Source organism: Anopheles gambiae, chromosome 3 (assembly GCF_943734735.2).
Source record: "Anopheles gambiae chromosome 3, idAnoGambNW_F1_1, whole genome shotgun sequence".
NCBI classification, from domain to species: Eukaryota; Metazoa; Arthropoda; class Insecta; order Diptera; family Culicidae; genus Anopheles; species Anopheles gambiae.
Window position 1 is genome coordinate 92,383,951 of NC_064602.1, and position 22,040 is coordinate 92,405,990.

The window sequence follows — 22,040 nt, forward strand, 5'->3', positions numbered from 1 at the left end:
AAATAATAAGTTAAAAAATATTTAAACCTTAAAACAATTCTCCTGGGATTAACACTCAATATTTATTTTGCAATAATTACATTTTTAAACCATTAATGTACGTATCTTACCTGCGGATATTCACTCTCCTTGCTTTGATAGCCGAAGTGAAACATGTACGTCTTTGCGCCACGTCTCGCATGCAGATATGCGACCTTAATGATCGGTGCCACCGTGTGGCCATCGCTCAACGCTTCCATGGTCGAATCTCTGTTCGGGTTGGGAAAGCAAAGCAAAACGAAAAACAATCAAAAGATGGATCGTTTAAAACCCCAAAACAACAATACAATAAACCCATCCACCAACCCACGAGTGACGATGCCAACGATGATGATGATGATGATGATGCGAGTTACGAAAACGAAGTCCATTCTTACTGTGATTACCAGCAAAACAAAAAAAAAACAACAGCAAATCCAATCAAAATCGCAAACGCCAAATGCCAGGAGAAATGGGAGTAATAAAACACTGGGGCAAAATCAGTCCATCCATCAGTCGTGGATATACACGGGGAGGAAAATATAAACAACAATCATCTTTCAACAACAATTCAAACGTTTCCCTGCGCCCTGCGGGGAGTAAGAGCAGCGCAGGGAGAAGTTGCAATTTGTGGCTGCAAGGACAACAACTTGGAAGCTCACAACCGAAAATTAGCCACCACCATCCGGTGTGGTGGGGCAAATACTTGTCACGTCATTCTTTGCCATGACTAGCGGCAGCTCGGCGGTACGGCAGCATGAGCGAAAGGGCGTCCCCCAATCGTATGTTGTTAAGCAGTTGATTTCCTTCATTTTCCAATCGCTTTTCCGTGGCAATTACGATTGCAAAGGCACACCAATGCTGTAGATTTTTCTCTCCAACCAGTCTTTGCATCGTTGTAAGCACAGTCAGTTGATATTTGACGTAAAATGAGAGATATGTTCTCGTTCCTTCTCGCACTACTTCGCTGTATCGCGGGCAGACAAAACAAGCCACAAATGACAGGATGGTGACAGTGAAAATGAGCGGAAACTCTCACTCTCGGGACTCCGTCGAGGGCGAACGTCATTTGGGGGAAAAAAAGGTAAAACGGGAAAAGGAAGATAAATACAAAAAAGCAAAAAAAAATCGGAGAAAACGGAAAGAAAAGCGATAATCCCGCGGGTCGTGACTGGCAGCATTTGCGGGGGAAAAAATAAACGATTGCAAGCTGTCGCGCTAAAAGGGCGAGGTTTTGTTTCTACCCGGGCCCAACCGTCCCGCCTCCCTCAAACCACAAAGTGGATATTATTTCTGGACTGTATTTCACCGTAAGTCCGTCCCATTCGCGCACCATTCCCCCTCCCGAATGCGGTTGTTCAAGCGGAGCGCTTTGTTGGTCCGTGGGAAATTCTGCGCGTGCAGTCCCGTTGCGGTCGTTGATTGTCTGCTCTTGCACTGGCACAAGGATGTACGTTTTCCTAGAATTTGTTTTTGCTTCACTCTCCCTTCATGGAAACAATGTATTGATTCGGAAAGCTGGGCGAGATGTTGAGGGAGTGCAGAAGAACAAAAAATCTTCGCTTTTTGTTCGATTCCCGGGCATCCCGGGCAACGTTTAACAGACAACCTTGCGGATGACGGTTGACACATGCATTGTGCCCCGGTATCGATGGAAAAGATACTCCCAGACAGCTTTATATCTCTTCGAATTTTAAGAGCACCCCCGTGAGAAGGGAAAAACACACCCTCGACGAGACGGGCTGACACAAAAAAAAAAAAAAAAACAAAAAAATTTTATCGATTTTCAGCTCTTCCAGAAGCTTGAGAATTTGAGGACTGAGTTGCTTTTCCAGCGGGAAATATGTCGTTTGTCGCCGTCGACAGGCATGTCGTGATTATGTCAAGTTGTCCATTAATTCGAATGACGCCGCAAAGGCAGTGTCGATTTTCCCGGGAAATTGAGGATGTCTTAAACATTTCTTATGAAATGTATTGAAGCAGTGCGCTCATGCAAAACTGATACCCTTCGAACAACGAATCAAACCAGCAGATCGAAATTCACACGTACATATACGTATGCAGAAGTCAATTTTGCGCTAGAGCCCTTGCGTGACAAACGCAGTGCCGAATGTACATTAGCTCACCCATTGCACACTGGCCGAGCACAAAAGGTGAACCCAATTCTTAAAGGTGGTTTTATACATTTTTTATGAGCTCCCTGGTCCCGAGATCGCACCAAGGCGTGGCGCAAGCGATATTCGCCTAACGCATGGCTCGCCACCGGAGGACCACTTTCCGGGTGGTTCGGTTTCATTGGCAATTTATGCGCATCGGAAAAATGGCTCCGTTCAGGTTCGGCGCACCGAGCATCCCTTTCGGGGTTGGGAAATTGGGCCGGCCATTTTCATGACGAAGGACAAGAACTCATTTCACGCCCTCACGACCAGACCAGAGATTCGGGAGCACGGGGGCATGGGCCACGTTGATCTCGGTGAATCGATCTGAACCCCTCCCCATCCACCGGAAGTTAACCCAAAGCCCCCCGGTGAACGAAATGACCACATCTCGTCCTAGGAACCGCTTCCCTTCCCTCACTCACAGGTCGAGACGGGCGAGTGCTAGTAATAATTTTTAGCACAAGCCGCTGATTGATGAGTTTGTGTTACTGTTCGTTCGGGGTGGTTGTTTTTTTACCCCCGGTACACACCCATCCAAACAGAAAAAGTTTTATCCCAATCATTATTGATAAAGTGTTTGCCTCCTTTATGCTGCTCTCGGTCGGTCGCTGCCTACGTACAGTTCAATTTTGACCCAACCTCCCCGAATGAATCCGTAAGGGTCATGCGGTGGGAAAAATGGGTATTAATATTTATTGCCGCTATACGCACCAGCAGCAGCAGCAGAAGGGGGTTGGTAGTGCGCTTTGCTTAATTCGCTCCTTGTACGTGTGTGGCGTGTGATCGGCGTGTGACAAATGAGCCGGAATTATTCACATCACGCACAAAACTGGCCACTCATGGCGGATTAGCAGCTTTGGGTGCTGTTGGTTGGTGGTGGTCGTGGATGGTGGATGGTGATCGTTTTGTTTTACTCATGCGCATCATTTAGCCAACGGGCCCGCGTGACCCCGGCCGGAGCGAAGGTAATTTGTTATTTTAATTGCAAAGTTCGATTGTGCCGTTTTGGCTTTTGTTGACGGATTGGCTGTTCGGTGCAGTAGATATGTTTTTTTTTTTTATCTGCATCATTTTTTATGCTATGTTATCGTAGTTATGAAAACTGTCGTATACTTTAGTGAATAATATTTAAATAATTTGTTTGTTTTTTGGCATCTCTTCTTCTCTTCTTCTCTTCTTCTCTTCTTCTCTTCTTCTCTTCTTCTCTTCTTCTCTTCTCCTCTTCTTCTCTTCTTCTCTTCTTCTCTTCTTCTCTTCTTCTCTTCTTCTCTTCTTCTCTTCTTCTCTTCTTCTCTTCTCCTCTTCTTCTCTTCTTCTCTTCTTCTCTTCTTCTCTTCTTCTCTTCTTCTCTTGTCCTCTTCTTCTCTTCTTCTCTTCTCCTCTTCTTCTCTTCTTCTCTTCTCCTCTTCTTCTCTTTTTTTCTTCTTCTTTTCTTCTCTTCTTCTCTTCTTCTCTTCTTCTCTTCTTCTCTTCTTCTCTTCTTCTCTTCTTCTCTTCTTCTCTTCTTCTCTTCTTCTCTTCTTCTCTTCTTCTCTTCTTCTCTTCTTCTCTTCTTCTCTTCTTCTCTTCTTCTCTTCTTCTCTTCTTCTCTTCTTCTCTTCTTCTCTTCTTCTCTTCTTCTCTTCTTCTCTTCTTCTCTTCTTCCCTTCTTCTCTTCTTCTCTTCTTCTCTTCTTCTCTTCTTCTCTTCTTCTCTTCTTCTCTTCTTCTCTTCTTCTCTTCTTCTCTTCTTCTCTTCTTCTCTTCTTCTCTTCTTCTCTTCTTCTCTTCTTCTCTTCTTTTCGACTCTTTTACTTTTCTATTACTTAATTATTTTGCTCTTTTACTTTTTTCATTTATATTATTTTACTTTTCTATGAATGATTTCTTCTACTCCTATAAAATCTAACTCTTCTTCTTTTTGATTTCCTTATTCTTTGAACCTTTTACTTTACTTTCTTCCACTCATCTTCTTTTGCACAACGCAACTTTTATACTTTTATATTTCTTCCTATTCTGTTTATTTGATTCCCTTTCCGTATTATTCTACTATAATTATCTACTCATTGACGTTTGACATTGACGTCAGCAACAATTCATGGCCCAACAATACGAAAGCCCTTTGTCACAGATAACAGTTGCAGCGAGATTTATAATGTACGATGAAATTGTTATAAGATTGTTACAAAGCACCTCTTTCCGAACAACTAATAACATGTGTTATTAGTCGTTACACGGTATTTGATGCTCTTTGTTGTCTTACCATGTGTTTGTTCATTTCACTGTATGAAGATTAGCAAATATGATTTATTTTAAGAACCAGATAATGAGCATGCTTTCTATTTAATTCATCGAATGGAATGCATAGAACAAATTTCGTAGAAAAGCGTGGATTTACCAAACGAAACCTTACCACCAGCCACATTTAAATAATCAATGAAGCCGCATAAATACCGCAAACCGGTCCCAACGCCCATAACTAGCCATGCCACAATGCATTGCGCTTTGTCTTCATGTATGCTCATCAGTTTTATTTTCCCAGAAACCCGTTCCCGTTCATCATCACCGAGCACTCTCAGCCCTTTAACACGTAACAATGGCGCGTAAAATACTAGTCTAGCAAATTGATATTTGCGTAACGGAATTCCTCCCCACGTTCCAGCCGCCGGTGATACGATTTCTAATTCGCCGCGATCGATTAATGACTCCCGCCGCTGCATTGGAACGCATTTGGCACTCACTCACTCGTTTATTATCATTATCATCACCAAGCCTTCCCAGTTCCAGAGGAAAAGGGACCGGAAAGGGACGTAAATTATCGAGTGGCAAATTATTAATACTCTTACTATATCAACACGACAATAGACCGTCAAATGAAGTGGCCGGAAGGGGGACGAGGAGACCGAGTATTTTGCTCCATAAACATCAACGAATGCAGATGATTTAGTGCACGGTGGCATTATGAAAGCTGCGGGTGAATCTGCGAACCACTCTCCCCCCGCTCGCCACTGCTCCTACCCATCGATCATCCAATCAGCCGTACACGAGCGCTTCAATCCGGGCAATGCCAACGGTTAGCAAACGAGCTACATAACTAATCCTATTTTACGGTATTAATTGGCTTCACATTTTCATCCGCTTTGCAACAGTTGGTGGCAATGCATCCCTGGTTTGCAACCGCCTTTGCAACCTCCCGCAGCCCTGTAAGCAAATAATCAAATCGAAGTACCTTCCCCCATCCGAATGCTTCCAGAGTTTCGGGCGTGGGACGTGCGGGACATTCCGTTTCGCAAAACTACACGTGTTTTGTGGACACATCTCGTTCAATCCAGCTTCACCGCACTGGCTCAGCCTGGTTACGGGCGTAATGATTCGACCCCCGGTTGTAGTTACCTATTTCCTGCCTTTGGTAGTGGCAGGATGCATTCCAAGGCTGTTGGAGCGTACCTTGGGGAAGTGTTTCATTTGGCAGCCCACTACGGATGATTACACAAAACTGGTCCATCGAGGCTGGGTTACCAGCTGTCCGTTCGGTCGAGTGGAAATGTTTGAAATAATATTATTACCATCACCGGTTATCCCAACCCCCCCGCGGGAGATAGGCAATTGGGGCAAACTAAAAATACAACTTGCATAAACGCTGGCAACGGAAATGGGCAGGGAAATGGAAGGCAAATCTTCGCCAAATGCCGTTGTGGGAGCTCAATTTTATCAAACCATGACTACCGACAATCATGCCACTTAACACAAAGCTACATGCTGCTGGGGCTGCTGATGCGAAAATTACCAAACAGTCCCACTGTGCACAGTGGAATTTGCCTCGGCACTCGCATACACACTCCGTTCTTTATCGCAGTGCCCGAGCACAAACGTGAAAACCAGTCCGATCGGATTGCTGGTTGCTTGGGAGGTTTAATCTCATGTTGGGAATTAAAATTTCACAAAATCCAATTTAGAATCAAAAGTCTCGCTTTACTATTTCCGTGACGCGCCGGATTTAGTCGCAAAGGGAAAGGAGAAGAAGAGAAGCTGATGAAAAGGATGTTTCTCTGTCTCTATCCCTCTCTCTCTCTCTCGCTCTCTCGCTCTCTCTGGTTTCTCTCACACGCTCACATGTACTCGTACGCAATGGGAAAGCTCATAGTGGGAGCTATTTGCACTGCGTCCCAGTGGAAGCGTTCTGCTCACCCACATACGGATGCCGATTGAATTCCATCTGAAGGTTTTTTTTTTCTTGCGTTACCTACCTTCGAAAAGATTCTACACAGCAGCAGCAAATATGGGCCACCACAAACACACACACACACACACACACACACACACACACACACACACCCAACTGTCGGACTGGGAACCAATTTTCATTTTCCATTCCCGTTCCAATTTCACATCCGTTCCGTTTCGTTTGCGATTGTTTCGCAAACGCATCACGTCCGTAACCGTTCGGGGGAGAGTACGGTGAGTGCTGAAACTTTTATCAAAATCGCGCACACTCTGAAGGACGTGCTCTTTGGTCAATTGCATTATCGGGGAGGGAGCGGGTAAGAAGGCTTTCGCTAAATTATTCCCTGAGCTTTTCCTTGCTTGTCTGTAAATGAGCGTATTGTTAGTGGCTGTCGGTCAGCTAGGACATACAAATGAAGATAAAAAAGAGTAGCCCAAAAAAACTCTAAAATATACATGGCCTCATTAACTCGAACGTTAAATTGTTCCTAAACATTTCAACATCGAGTCACCTTTACATACCGATAAGGATATTCTTTGGATATGCTGGTACAATTCTTCAGTGCGGTATCTAAAAAACTCATGAAAGACTTAATATAAACTTTTTATTGATTTTAGAAACTTCCAAAGTCGTATTCGATCCAAATCCACAAACATCGAAATCGACTCCGGAAATATATTTTCCCCATAACTATCCGGAGCCGTTTGAAACCGCCTGGAGGTGTCCCGAGTCGGAGTCATCCGGAGTCGTCTAGTGTTGTCAAGGGTCATTTGGAATCATCTGGAGTTGTCCGGAGTCATTCGAAGTCGTCCGGAGTCGGCCAGAGTCGGTCGGAGTTGAAATCAGTCGGTGTTGGTTTCGTCCGAAGTCGGAGACGGAGACGGCCGTTGCAATATTTTGTGGTCTGATAACAACAGCAGGAGTCGAATCGGAGTACAGGATGCGCTGCCTAGAGCACTCCACTATTTCTAAATTGGGGTCATTAATTTTCTAATTTCACCTTCATATTATCCATTATTAACAAGCAATGATGCGATTTTATAAAGAAATGTAGACTGCCCAACCTTCCGTGGGCCTCATACATGGATTGTTTGAGAAATTAATCTGTGTTTTGAAGTCTAAAGATCTAAAAAGCTCCCCCACCAGTCTATGAAGTGTATACAGGCGTAATTTCAGCTAGCTAATATCAATCTCCCTTAGAAAAAAAAAACCTCAAAAGAATCGCAATGCTTCCCATACACTCATAGTCCATGGTAGCTTATAGATATAAATTTTGAATGAAAATGTTCTTAAGCAATTATGTTAAAATAAATATGTAATACTAGGCAATTGAAAGCAATGCGATAGCTGCTTACGATAAGCGTGCACATTGATCCGGTCTCTTGAGTTGTCTCTTATCCAGGTTGCACTGCATTCCATTGAACGTACATCAATAATATATCAAGCATTAATCAACCTTTACCTCAACCTCTCGCCAAGCCCCTGGAGAACGCGAAATCAATTGCTTTCCCATAACCTCCTGGCACACATATGGGAACTTTGAATCACAGTCGTCATTTCTCAAGAGTCTCGTCCCAAAATTTCAATCACCACAAGGCAGTAAGCTTCATAGGATAATTCCATCTTGGTGCCGCCGTTCCGCGGGTCTAACATTTCCCACATGCTCCGTCCAATTTCCAAACCATTTAGCCCTGCCCTGGTCGAGAAATCCCCTTTGGCGCCGTTGGCTTCCTTACCTGATATTGATTGGGTGCTGGATCGGTTTGTCCCAGTCGGTGTACTCGTTCCGGACGGCGGAGAATATCTCGTTCAGGTGAAACGTGAACGCGTTGCGAATGTACGTCCGCAGCAGCCTGTTTCGCTGGTCTTCCTCGAGCCCGTACTGTGTGTCGTGGTGGAAGCCACAGAACGAGAGAGAGAGAGAGACCAGAAATCATTGTCAAATGTTCCGCATTTGCTTTCACCCCTCCCTCCCCGCGTGCCATGCTCACCTGAATGTCAGACGCGCTAAAGTCGCTGTAGCTTTCGGTCGTGGTCATGCCCAGCATTAGCTCGCTCGTAATGAAGCCCTCGCCGGAGTGCTCCATCGCGAACTCCGGATCCATCGAGTCCTCCAGCGGCAGGAACGGGCCCCAGGAGGGCATAAAGCGCACGCTGGTGAGCCGCACGCCCATGAGCGCCTCGATTGGCTTGTCCCGCAGGCATTCGGTAATGTCGTCGGTGGTGGGCTTGCGACCGTTCCGGCCCGGCACGAGATGGCATGCCATCTGCTGCGACACCTCCAGCCGTACCGCGTCCGGGTCCGGGATGAGTGCCCACGGGCTGAGTGCCGAGCCGCTCAGCAGGATCGCCCGCTGTACCAGTCCTAAGCGCACGGGCAAGGGAATGAAAGATAGATAAGCGAATTGTTTCAAATCAAATGAAAGAACAACCGGAAGCGAAACAAAAGAGAAAAAAGAAGAAACAAACTGAAAAACCAAAAACGTAGCCAATGCCCTTACCCTTGCCCGCCTTGGAGATAAGGGCGAGATTCGCGAGCGCGGCCCCCGTATCGTGGCCGACGATGGTGATGCGCTTCGGGTCGCCACCGAACGACGCTATGTTATCTCGAACCCACTGCAGAGCGAGAATGATGTCCATTAATCCTAGATTACCGCCGGAACCGGGTGACAGTGAGGCACGAGTTTTTAGAAAACCTGCAACGAAACAAGAGCGAGAGCAAACCGTACCCAACAACCGGGCGATCGGGTTAGAAGTGGCCAGTGGAGGATGGAGCTTGCAGAAGTGAACAAGGCATAAGATAAACTTCTTAGAAAATCACAACATTTATCTTGTGTCGCAACAGCATTACGAATCCTTTGCCACTGTCACGCTTAATGAGATTAGGTTTCTTTTGAAAGATATTTTAACGCCACCGGGTACTGTTTTGCTTGCCTGAAAGGCTGAACGCTTGCAGCAGTGAAGGAATTGATGCGGTCAAAAAAGTTACATTAAGGGAGGTTTTGATTTGAATTTTTGGTCACAAAAAAGAATTCCCTTTTTTTGTGATAATTAATGGGATGTTTCTGTTTTCTTTTGGTCTTCGTAATGGTTCACTTTATATTTGCAATGTGTTCAGCTGTTATCGCGTGATTTGTGATTTAATTACCCCGTTTTATTCTCTTCCCCTTGTTTTATTCATTTTTTTTTAAACTATTGTAACGTTAATGTTCTTGTTTTTTTAACAGAAAAATTACAAGTATACAGTCTTACCCCGAATTACGCGACTATCGAGATATTTCAAATCAGTACAATTTTCTCCAACAATCGTCTCACGAAAAATAAATTGCATTTTTGCATGAAACAATCTTTTCAAAAGATTTAAATCGCTTAGAAGACATTATTGTTTATCAAAAATGACATTACATAAGTAATAAAGTACAAAGAAGGAGTAAATTCAATCAATAACCATTATTTATCAACTATAGTTTGGCTCTAAAACATGATATTCGACTACCAAGTTACGCGAGTGTCTCCGGAACGCATTATTCGCGTAACTCGGGGAAAGAATGTTGTTAAAATTATTTCGAAAAATTCAATTCTATCAACTAATATTTCGCATAAAACACAAGTATTCGAAATATTACATTAGTGAATTAAATTCCTTCACTGTTAATGAAAACGCTTCAAAGAATGAATAACATAAACGTAATTTTGTGTAACAGTGTTTGCGTGCGGTAGCTTTGTTACACATTTCCAAGATATGTTCCTCCCGCTACCTAACCTTATGCTACAAAAGATACAGATGCTTCAATAATCAAGTTGATGTTTTATCGTATAAAACATCCAGCCCAGCCTGTCAGCCTAATTTAACCGACATTTGCCACTCTCATTCAACCGATGTGTGCTTCCCGGAAGAAGCAAAAAAAAATCAAGCTTGGTGACGGTCAACGAGGCGATGAACCTTAGAACCGTTCCCGACCCTGTGCATATTTGACCGCTGGCCAAACGACGCCACACAAAAACAGTCCTTCCGAGAAATCGTTTACCCAACAAATAAAAAAAGAAAACCACTCGGTAAAGCAAAAAAAAAACAAGTAATTCATTCAATTATTCAAGCACAAAGCACCAGAGGCAATACTATTCTTTCTGTCACTCCTTCAACCTCCAACCCCAATCATCTTCGGGACCCCTTTTTTCCGTTTTGGTCGAGCATCATGTTGCCGTCAGATTGCGGCGTTTCTCGTTTGCACGTACGTGTTCGTGTTGCAGAAAAAGGGGTACAATGGAGGGAACGCATCAAAACCAAACGATTGAACAAATAAACCATTTCCGGCGATATTTATCTACTGATTACCTTTTGACCGTCTGGGCGGTCTGCTTCTGCCACCGGAGTCACTAGATCCAATCTATTTCTTCAACACCCCAAAGGTCTCACCCCCAGCTTCTCGGGGGCGGAAAAAAAGGGAGCACAAAGGCTCGCTGGACTCATAAAATTGATAAATGGTAATCTTCTAGGTAAACGTATGCTCTCCCTATGGAATGGGGGGAACAAAAGGTGAAGATGCTCGATTGAACCCAACCCACCCACCCTCGAAAACAATCACCCGCTCCCGATGATCCGCAGTGATCCCCGGACCATTCAAATCGATCGATTGGTTCCGATTCCGAAGGCGCTTTGTTGCTCATTGTCCTCCCGATGGACCATTATATTGGCCTGCGGAATAAGAAACAATCGCTTTTCTTATCGCATGTGTGATGCACAACGGAGGGGAGGGGAGAAGCAACACAAAAAACTACCCCCCAAAACGCGTAAATCTAACTTCAATAGAAATACAACCGGTACTGCACGGTACGGAATAGATGGACCATTTCTGCTACGAAGGATCTTGCCAGCAAGGAGGCATCAAGAGCAGTTTATTTATTGACTCGTTCGGGATCGATTCAAACGAATGGTCTGGCGCGTTAGTTTTGCCAGCCATGTTTTTTTGCTTTTTTTGTTTTGCTTCCTTTTGCTTCATTTCATATACACTTGTCTGGACTGTCCCACTAACGTCCCAGCGTCGAGCATGATTTATGGAAAATTCATAGTAAAAAGTAAACAAACCTCCAGCAATTCCATTTCGCGCACGGGCTTTGACAGCGAAGCGCGCGAACACTTTCTCCGTTCCCTTCGTCCCCTGTTTGGGAACAGAACTACCAACACTACTAGTCCCAAGTGCACACACACATACAGGCATAGAGAGGTAAGTATTGCTTCCTTCCCGCGAGAGCAAGCCGAGCGGGCAACACATCACTGAAGCGAAACGATCGGCTGGAGCGTATAAATTCGATTATTGAACCGCATAAATCAAACGACACATTCGATAGTTTCACCAGACTTTCTCCCGGACCCTGGGCTCCGGGGTAAGTCATAAAGCTTCTCTCTTTCATCCAAACCCCCCTTTGCTGCACCCTTGTGGCAGACGCGCAAGCCAGACGTGCGTTATTTTTCTTGCGCAAGCAGCACCGTTACATCTGTACACGATCGTGGTGCAACTGCTGTGACTGTGCTGTTTTTTTCTGTTTCTCTCTCTCTCTCTCTCTCTCTCTCTCTTTTTGGGTGCCAGATTTTTGGGCCACAAATTCTGCTTCAGCCTAGAAATCATTGCATATGACATCAGGTGGAAAAATGCATCCGCTGCGTTTGTGCGGAACCGGGGCCACGTGAATGCACCATCATTTGCATCTGTAAAACCTGGTGCCTAGCGTGGTGCCGGGGTGTTTTTTTTTTCGCTTCGAATGATGTTTTACACCCATCCACCCTTCAATTGGGCTCACCTATTGGGCGCGCGTTGGTGAAATCGCGAAACTTAACGGTCGGTGGCAGTCCGGGAAATTCAATCGCTCTCCCATGATTTACAGACACATTGTGCAATGCAATTTTATACTGCCATTGGGTGATGCTGTATGTGTGTTTGTGTGTTTGCTTACCTTGTATGAGAAAAAAACCCACATCGTTCGTGAGTGTTCAATACACGAAGAGTAAATCTGTGCTCACCCTTTCCTCTCACTCATTTGCCCAGCATGCAGTCTGTGATTCATTTTGCAAGCTAAACCACCCTGGTTTGTCGCTTTTGCAAATAAAATTCTATTCCATGGGAATTGCATTTTTGTGTTTGTTTTTTGCACTGTGAACAGTTTGTTTCATGTCTGTGTTCATTATTAAAAATGTACACAGAGCGCGCAGAAATAAATTGCTGGAATCTAACCAGCATACCATACGGCGTCCAATTTGTACGTTTTTCGCATCATGCAAACAGTCATGCGAGAGGGGTTTTGATGTGCATTATTGGTTGGTTCTAGAATTTTTCGCATTTTTGTTATTGATTGCAAACAATTTTCATGCTTTTTGATTTTACATTTGATTGTACAGTTATGGACACAGACAGTTTACATGAATACTATAAAAATAGGTAAATATTAAGTTGTTTTTTTTTTATTATTTGCAAATAAGATCAAATTTCTGACGTAGATTGATTTAATTCAAAAGTATCATGATCAAATATTCACTACAATTATTTTTCTAACCAATAAGCTGAAAAATCAGCTTGTCACTCGAACAATTTTTCCATTATCCAGATTGTATCGATTTTACAAATTCGTTCCACCATATTGAAATTCAGCTTTTGTGCACAAACAAAGATGTATTTTAAAATCGTATCGTTTTTTTTCCTGCGTTGAATGTGTTATAGTATTTTTAAGCTGATATTAAAATGTCGATCCAAGCAATGTATAGCCTTTTTTTGACTAAATATGTTTGCTCCAGCAAACAAATTTAAGCCTTCATCAGGTAATCTGGTCAAGCCTGCGACGAATTGGCGTTTGTTTTTATATTTTTTCAGGCTCTATAAATATTCTAAAATATTCTATAACGACATACTGAGGCTAGTTTTGCATTTATTGACTTGATTTAAGCCGCCAACTGTCACACTTTATATAAAAGAGCTGTCTGGTATCATAAAGTATCGTATTGTACCTCGTTTGATTAATCTAAGAATTGTCATATATTTACAATAGTTTACTACAAAACATACAAACATTTGCAAATTGAATTCAAATTGAAAATTCGACTTCGTTAAATAGTGATTCGAAGTATTGTCCTGCGGATCAATGCAGAACAACAACAAAAAACCCAGTCAAATAAGCGATAAGTCATTTATTTTCTGTAGCTTTTTTTACTCCTAATCGTTCCCAATGATGTTGGGCACACTGGTTTGTGAATAAATTTACGTCCTGTCAGCTGTGAAATTTATTGGAAAAAGCTTTCTTCACGTGCATCGCAAAAAAACGTCAAACTTTCGCCGAAATTTTGCCGTCAATCAAAGTGACGAAGGTAGCCGCAAAGCTGTTTGATGTGCAAGCACTGAAACTCGATAAGGTGCAAAGGTAAAAATCAAGCCACTGCCCAACAAATTTCGTTTTGTATGCGTGACAAATTTTAGGACGCAACAATCTTTTCTTCTTTTTTTGCGCATTAAAAGGAAAGCTTTTTCAAGCTTAATCGTTACGCGTGGGACTTAGAAAAACAACAAATTCTGTAATAGTCAGTGAACATAATTGACTTAAAACGATTAGTTTAAGATGGGTAGCATGAGCTGAAACGCTGCTTTTTATCTATTTTTTCCATACAATCCAAACACACATGGCAACACACAAATCTGCTAACATTGTCGTACAATTTTCTGCTAACAATCGTACCCAAATGCTCACACATTTCAAACGATTATTCCCTTATCTCTTCCGTGCCGCTGGTCGGACGGGGGCCCACCGTAACTGGATCACCATTGAAAATCGATTCCAATTTACGAACAATATTCGATGCAAAATTCGATGCTCTCCATTAACTTTAATACACCCGCTTGTGTAGAAAGTGTACAGGGATCCCCGAAGGTGGTGCCATTTTTACAATACACCCATGATACGACCAGGGGAGCTTGTGCCTGCTGCGTCCGCCCTGTGCAATGATATGGCGCCCACAAATGGCTCGGGAGAGGGAATCGTTAGACGATCGTTCGTCTTCCTATTCGTGTCGAAAGGTGTCGGAACACCTGTGGTTAAATTACACGTCAATTCAAATGCAGCCTTCTCCTTCAACCTTGTTTGGTGTGAGGTGTGATGAAGAGGACTTTTTCTTTCTGTCTCCTCTTCCGCCTATTCCCCAATCTCCCATCGTGGCATAGCTCGTGCGTGTATGATAGCTTTTTATTGTGCCAAAGCCCGCATGCTGCCGCAGCTCGTTTCCCACAGTTCCGCACATAATCCGCACAACAGTGCGCAACGCCCAACGAGATGAAGATTTTCACCGCAGGAGGTGCTACGCTTTACAGTGCTACACGTACGAATCACGCTCCAAATTCGTGGGGTTTCACCTTTACCCACCGTGGTAGACCGTGTGCAACCACAAACCAGAGCCGCTGCCGAGTCTTGGTGCCCAAAGTGTTTAGGAAGAAAAATAGGTGTTTAGGTGAGAGCATTACAGCCCAGTTGCCCAGGGGCACGCGTGTTGAATTCGAAATTTGGGAAAGCTAACGGGTGCGGTAGGCTTTGTGCATTACAGTGTGTGAGTGTGTCTGTGTGTGGATGGCCCTGTGAGCTATAAATATTTGTGTCTCACTTTTCCTTCGGCCGAAGAAACTCATATCAAGCGAATGCGACGGCACACAGCTGGAGATAGACAGGTCGTACGTTATCTCGTAGAGGGATTGTAGAAATTGGAACCATTTGAAGGATGTTGGTTGGTTTAAAAGGTGACCCAATAAGGGGAGGGGAGCTCAAGCATCGTTATAAGAAAAAAAAGCCCCACTAACTGTAATGGAATGTGAGATGTTGTGTAAAAATCCTCCATTCGCTTCAGTAAGTCGCTCAACTTCAGCTCTCCCTTCATCGCAACATCTTCGACTATGAATAGCGTCGCTCGGTTCCCGCAACGATGGAAATGGTTGTTGCCGACTATCGATGGCACGGTTACTCAGAATTGTGGCTATGAATAGAAATGGTGCAAACGCATGGTGGCGTTGAATTACCCTGATTGCTAAACTGGCGATGCAGAGCGTTACAGCGACCTGCACGAAGCCGTGCAATGCACATAGGGAAGCCTTTTGAAGGGGAAAAGGTTGAGCAACAATCTCAGCTGAGTTGAATTGCAGTGCACCAGATTATAAGAATGAGTATGATTGTGTTTGATGTTTTCATGGAATCAATTTTTGTTCATAATTAGTTTCATATAATAATACAATGTTGTGCTGTTCGATTTTAAGCTTGCGGCTCATCATCATCATCAATTTTATTCCCAGTTTTAAATGCTTCAATTGTTGTTGAATGAAACACGATAGAAAGAAGCTGTTTTGTCTTGGTAGACTGTCGTTACATTATACGTTTGATATCACTTAAACAAAAATATCCCCCCTTTCAAAGAAACATCCCTAAGTCCCCTGGTAATCATACATTTTAGACATGCTTTCCTGGATCTTTACAGGCAAGAAAATATGACAGTGGACTTTGTTATAATTTAAGCTAATAAGGCTATATATGGTTGAAATTTCAGTCGGTCTGTGAGACTACATTCATGATACAGGTTGTATTTATTTGGCAATTAAGTTCTGTCATATTGAATTTTACCATTTTTGTACAAACAAAGACGTATTTTAATATCTTATTGTTTTATTATTTTTAATATTTTAATAAAATTTAATTTAAAAATATCTATTTATACTGTTTTAAACATCTCTTGGCAATCTGATCGAGCCTATAACAATTTAACGTTTGTTTACATATGTTTCAGGCTGAAATAATCTAGGCTGAAAATCTTAGTTTAGCGTGTGATTTAGTACGGAGTGTTGACATGATTTCCGCCACCAAGTGGCCACCAAACTCCATACTAAATACTAGCTAGAAATGTAAAACCCCAATAGTAATCAAAGTGTTGAATGTTTTCTTATGATTTTGTATCGTTTATAACGAACTCAGTATAACTGTTTGAACAGTTTCTTAGGAATCCATCCAAATTCAATTCAAATTAAGATTAATTGAAAACATAAATCTCTCTCCTTTTATTTATAATTTTACATTGATACATACTATTGTAGAATATTTTACAACAGCAAATTCAAAAAAGCATCTAAATTTTCTAGTGTTTCATCGCGAGTCATTGGTATACCCTCAGTCAGCCAGCATAGTGCAACGAACTCACGCGCACGTTCCACGCTCCAAAGCGTCCAAATTACCCAACGACGCGTTGCGCATAGTTTATCATCGTAAACAATTTCCAAGCAGAATCTAAACAGAAATTGCACTTTCGAGTGGTTGCTGGGGCTGCATTTGGGCATGTCCAGCACGAAAATTCCCCATGCTGGTTTAAAGCAGCAACCACAAAAAAAACGCAGTTCGGCGACCACCGTTCTAGACGACCGATACGACCGATAACGACGACATCGATTGCACGTGTGCGTTTGGCTGGTCCGTTTGTAGCAAACCGTTTTCCCCCCGACTTTTGCAATAAATATTATTCCATAACGAAATGAATCCCAGCCATTGCGAAGCATTGCTGGCAGCTGTGGAACCGATTTTCCCATGGTCGTGAACCAAAACCGTGCCACGTGTGTGTGTGTGTGTGTGTTCACAACCAATTCCATTCATGCTGAGTTCGGTTGTTGTTCTGATTGCTCCGCTGTACCTGCTCTACAAATAAACCATCCCGATTGAGGTTGTATTTTTGGGCAACCATCCGATCCACAGCGAGCAGGGATGATCGTGAGCAGTTCAACATTATTTGACATCGTTCTCTTGAGCCAATGACGAAGGGATTGGATGGATTTCGGAGATAATCGGTGTGGAATTGCACCGCTTTATGAAAGCACTCTCCTCCGACAAACGCGCTCTCAATGTCACCTTCAATCATACGCAAAATTTAATGGCTAGTAGTTCGTGCTGTGACAGGAATTTTCCAGCTTTTTGTTCTGTTAAACTTTCCCCTCCAACCGAACCGTGCGTCGCATGTAAGGGTTTGATCCTCTCAGCAGTGCTTTACTGCTTGTTTTATTATTGTTTTCGTATAAGCACTAAAACCAGTGATAGAGTCAGCCGATAATCAGCCTGTGCTGTATGTAGTGTGCAGCAACGAAAATGCTACTACCACTCCCCTTGAATGTACTCGTGTCGTAAAAAAATACGTTAGGAGGAAAAATTTAATAACACCATAAAACGGGAACACCATAAACCTTGCCCCACCGATGTGACCGAGACGGCACAGTGCATACAAACAGGCGCGCGCGCGTGGTAGGAGAATAAAGTTTTTCTGCTAGTGCTGCTGGTGCTACAATTTCAATCTTTTGATAAGTAATGATTTATGATATAATTGTGCAGAATAAAGAAAAATACCATCACACGCGTGCAGCTAGCAACGACACCAATAGTGGGAGGTTAAAATATGTTGTTTTACGCTACATACTGCTCGTGCAAGTGGATCGCGAGCGTGATGCATGGGGTAGTAAAAATGTGTGACCAAAAACAGAAAATCCGTTCCCTTTCCTCCTGAAAACCCAAAAACCACTAACCCACCCTGACAGATGGCTTGCGTGATGGTTGAGGCGCGGTGGTACGCGTTTTAGACAGTGCGCGTTGAGTCAGCGAAAGAACGAATCAAAACTCGGCTCACACTGGATCGCTTCGAGCGCAGTGAATAATATAAATTTTCATTATCCCGAATCCACTGGACACACACTCGCGTTCGAAGAGTGCGCCACCACTGCCACTCGCCAAACGCTTCGTTTGAAAGTGTGGCAGTAGAGCTTTGAGCGCACTGGGACAGACAGCCAGCCGCTAGCCAACGCTTCGTAGATTTACGGTTAGCTCGGCAGTGACCAGTTCGGGCTCGGGCTCAGTTTTTCGCTGGAATGCTCCTTCGAAAGCCTTCACCCAAATTAATGAACGATGACGTTGATGATGACTTGTTGCAATGGGCAAGCAAAAGCACATCATACCTAAAACTAAACGCATTAGGTCACACACTGAACGCGTGCCATACAAGCGTTTCGAAGTCCGAAAGCGGTAAGGAGAGTGCACCAATGTCAAGCTGCATGCGAGCTTTTGCTGCACTACGCCTTCCCCGAAGTGCGTATCAAACGAAGGGTTAAATAGTTTTGTGAATAGCGGTTAGCAGACGTTTCTTAGACTAGGCCACCCAGCGCTGCAACCGATAGTGGCAATCACCGATAGAGGGCAAATGCGATAGCTTTACATTACCGTGTCAGCTTGCCAGGAAGGAGGACCGGCACGGACGATAACTTACCGAGTATTCCTAAACGAAAATTGACTGTAACAACTATGACGTGACCGTAGCTTGCCAGTACCGAGCCGTCGTACGGATTGCCGGAACCCCAGTCGTACGCTTCGCCGTGAATGTAGAAGAAAATTGAGTACGGTGCCTCCAGTCCGCGGCTTCCTGTTAGGTCCAGAGAAGGGATAGCAATGGAAGGGAGAAAAGAGAGGGGAGAAAATTATTAGTGCCATGTGTAGTTGTCGTGTCGTGTGGATGCGTATACCATCCGTACGTTTGCATAAAGCGAGAAACATCAAAACAGGAAGGGTAAATTCATCAACACCGCTCCGAGAATGGCTTAGATTGTTTCCAGGAAAGTGGTCGCCGTTCGAGTGTGTTACTGTTAGCGTAAGCCGTAGAACAGTTGCAATTGAAACAGATCCGGTTAGGAAGACTATTCTCAGTTCGTTATAATAGTGTAAATAGGTATTCTGTTGGCATGGCATGGCCAAGGATTCATGTGTGTAAATAAAAACAATATTCCATTTGAGTTGTTGGCACGTTTGCACGGAAATGAGTGATAGCTAAGTATTTGTAAGAAATTTCCTCTCAACACCTTTTGAATCTGAATCATTTTGGAATTATTAAATGGCTCAATATTAAGCTTATTGAATAAAAGCTTCTTTAAAGGCTCTGTTATTCTTTCATTATTCGCATGCAATTTAACGTCTCTGTGTGAAATTAAACTGGATATCATATGGAATAAGACTTCAAAATGTAAACGTATTTCAGGAGTTGAGAAGGACAAAAAGAGGTATAATGAATCTCAATTTGGATGCCATGATGCATGGATAGTGGAGATTGACAAATATAGAGAAATGGTTAAATGAGGTAGATTTTACATGACCAATAGTTCTCCTCAAACCCAAGTCCTTAAAACGTACTGCACAAATCAATCTGTTGTAATTTATTCATCTCGATTCCAAAATTAATATGTGAACTATCCTATGAAACTACAAATCTGGCTGGATGGTTCAACTTCATTAATATCATTGAGGGTGGCTTGTTAAGCAATCAACTTTGAACTTAAAACTTGTAAAACCTATTTTAAGATCGTTTATAGAGGTTGAAAAGCTTGCTTACAGGCTCTATAAAAAGTAATATAAAAATTCAAATATTTTGGAACCCCTCAGGAAAATCAATTTGCTTCTTGCATTGCTAGGGACATCCCGCAAACTCATATTGAACGAACTCTTTTTAAGAACAAACAATGGACCACCTTTATCGGTACCTTTTTAAATATTTGACGTACCTTCACGATCAAAAAGCAATGAGTTTTCCAACACAAAGTAATAATATGAGCAACTCATCTAAAGGTCAGCAAAGGGATCGGCAAAAGCAAAGTCCCGGAGCAATTTCGTGTTTGATATTTCATATAAAACGTCCTTAATGTCTTCGCAAAACGAGCACCAATCAAAATTAAAAGAGGATCTAAATAAGAGACATATGGAATAAACGAATACCTTTATATGTTTCCATTTAAAGGTCTCCAAAATATTTTTTTTCAAAATCTCTCATTTGATTTCTGCAGTTATCTTTCATCTGCGCACATTTGCAAAACATTATTCTCTTATCAAAATTTATTTCCGTCAGCTAGCAACAATCAAACGATCATTCGTAAAAGAAAACCCATTTAATTTAAAACCCACACACAAACCTGTGCATTGCAAACGAGCGTTTGATGAGCCTTAGTAGAATCAAAACCTCATGTTGTTGTTTCTCCACATCAAGGTAAACCGAGAACACATTCATACGCAAAAAAGACGCATTCAATAGAAGAAAGCAGTACCAGGGCAGGCTTGAAGCAAAAGCTAATCTTCATTAAATGAAGCTTGCTATTCAATTGCTTTCTGTTTTTCGGTGACATCAGTAAACGCTACCCAACCCAAAGCTGTGAAAGCTTGCTTTGAACTTTGAACTTTGAACCACCTCTAAATCCGGCTGACATACAACGCATCACTTTTTTCGGAGAAAAACTGCCTCCGGCTTGCAGCAAATCATAACGTGAAATCCATATCAAATATGAAATCATACGCCGTACGCCCACGCTCGCACCCACAATCGAGAATGGGGCTGCGGGGCTAGGATTTTAGCTAAAAATAATGAGTGAACATAAAAGTGAACAAGCGAACGCTTCCCGGCGTTTGTTTGTCCGGATGTTGCGGATGCTCGTTTACATAGGATGTTGTGGTTTGCTGGCTTACTGGCAGAGCGAACAGCAGGGGGAAAAACGGGGCTAAAACTCATCCTCGCCCGCCCAAACCAGCCACCAGCTCGTTTCGAACGATGGTGGCACGGGGATTATTACAACCACAAATCCGATACGAAAACAAGAAAGGGAGAGAGAACCATTTAAGACGTGTGCCCGGTCGTCCCGGACCCGGAAACTAAGGATCTGCTTTTAATTGCAAGCACTGGATGCTCTCCATCATGGATGGCGACAGTGGCGGCCCGGACAGTTGCTCTACCCTTTGTCTAGCGAAAGTCCGAAAAATCGATCGATCGAGAGCGTCACCCCGGCGACTTTCTGAAGAAACTTAATTAAAAATAAATAAATGGAAGCACAGATTGACGCAGCCCGCTGTTACACGTTTAATTAAGATTTCAATTAATCCGCTCTCTTCCTTTCACTTTCGGTGCTAAACGTTCTACGGATGTCCGCCGTCGTCACCGTTTAGAAGAGAAGAATCTACGAGCCTGGACTACAGTACTTCTTTTAGAAAATGGAGCGAAAGAGAGAGCTATAAAAAGAATGCCAACTTGTGCCGTTTAAATCGCAGTGCTTCAAAAGCTCTCCATCTCTCTCTCTTACACACTGATCACGTCTCAATGCGAACTAAAAGCATCTCATCTTTCCGTAGAACCACAGCCGTTCAGTTTACGACGATCATCATTTTCGTTGGAATCGCCTTTTAAATGAACCACCAACTCTGGTGGCCGGGCTAAGGCGAATCAGACGCAGACGGAGCACACGCATCAGCTCAATTATGGCTGCAAACGCGTGACACACACACATACACACACACACACACTCACACATACATCCGCTCTTAGGAATCTTATAGCAAACATTAAATAATCGTTGATTTTTTTGTCGCTTCTTTCAAACGTTTTCTCTAAAAGTCACTTACGCGAAAAAAAACATCCTCCCAACGAATGATTTCTTGGAAAGTTCAGACTGTGCTTTATAGCTTTCTTTTTCGGTTCGTTACAACAAATCCACCACCTTCCCTTTCCCTTTTGCCGTCTTCGTAGCAGCGTCGAAGCAGTGAGGATTTCCCTGTTAAAGCGAACTCGATCTCGAATGATGGAAAACCGAAAAT

General features: G+C 43.1%; 1 protein-coding gene across 2 annotated transcripts in view; it reads right to left on the minus strand.

Annotated features, from left to right (window-relative positions):
- LOC1280747 (neuroligin-4, X-linked) overlaps positions 1-22,040 on the minus strand; it is a 154,399-nt gene that overhangs the window by 29,569 nt on the left and 102,790 nt on the right. For both annotated transcript variants that reach the window (XM_061657115.1, XM_061657116.1), the window contains 5 exons: positions 18,688-18,840; positions 8,882-9,076; positions 8,372-8,745; positions 8,117-8,262; positions 111-249 (listed from right to left, as the gene is read on the minus strand). In XM_061657115.1, the coding sequence (XP_061513099.1) occupies positions 111-249; positions 8,117-8,262; positions 8,372-8,745; positions 8,882-9,076; positions 18,688-18,840 (1,007 nt within the window). The remainder of the gene's footprint in view (positions 1-110; positions 250-8,116; positions 8,263-8,371; positions 8,746-8,881; positions 9,077-18,687; positions 18,841-22,040) is intronic.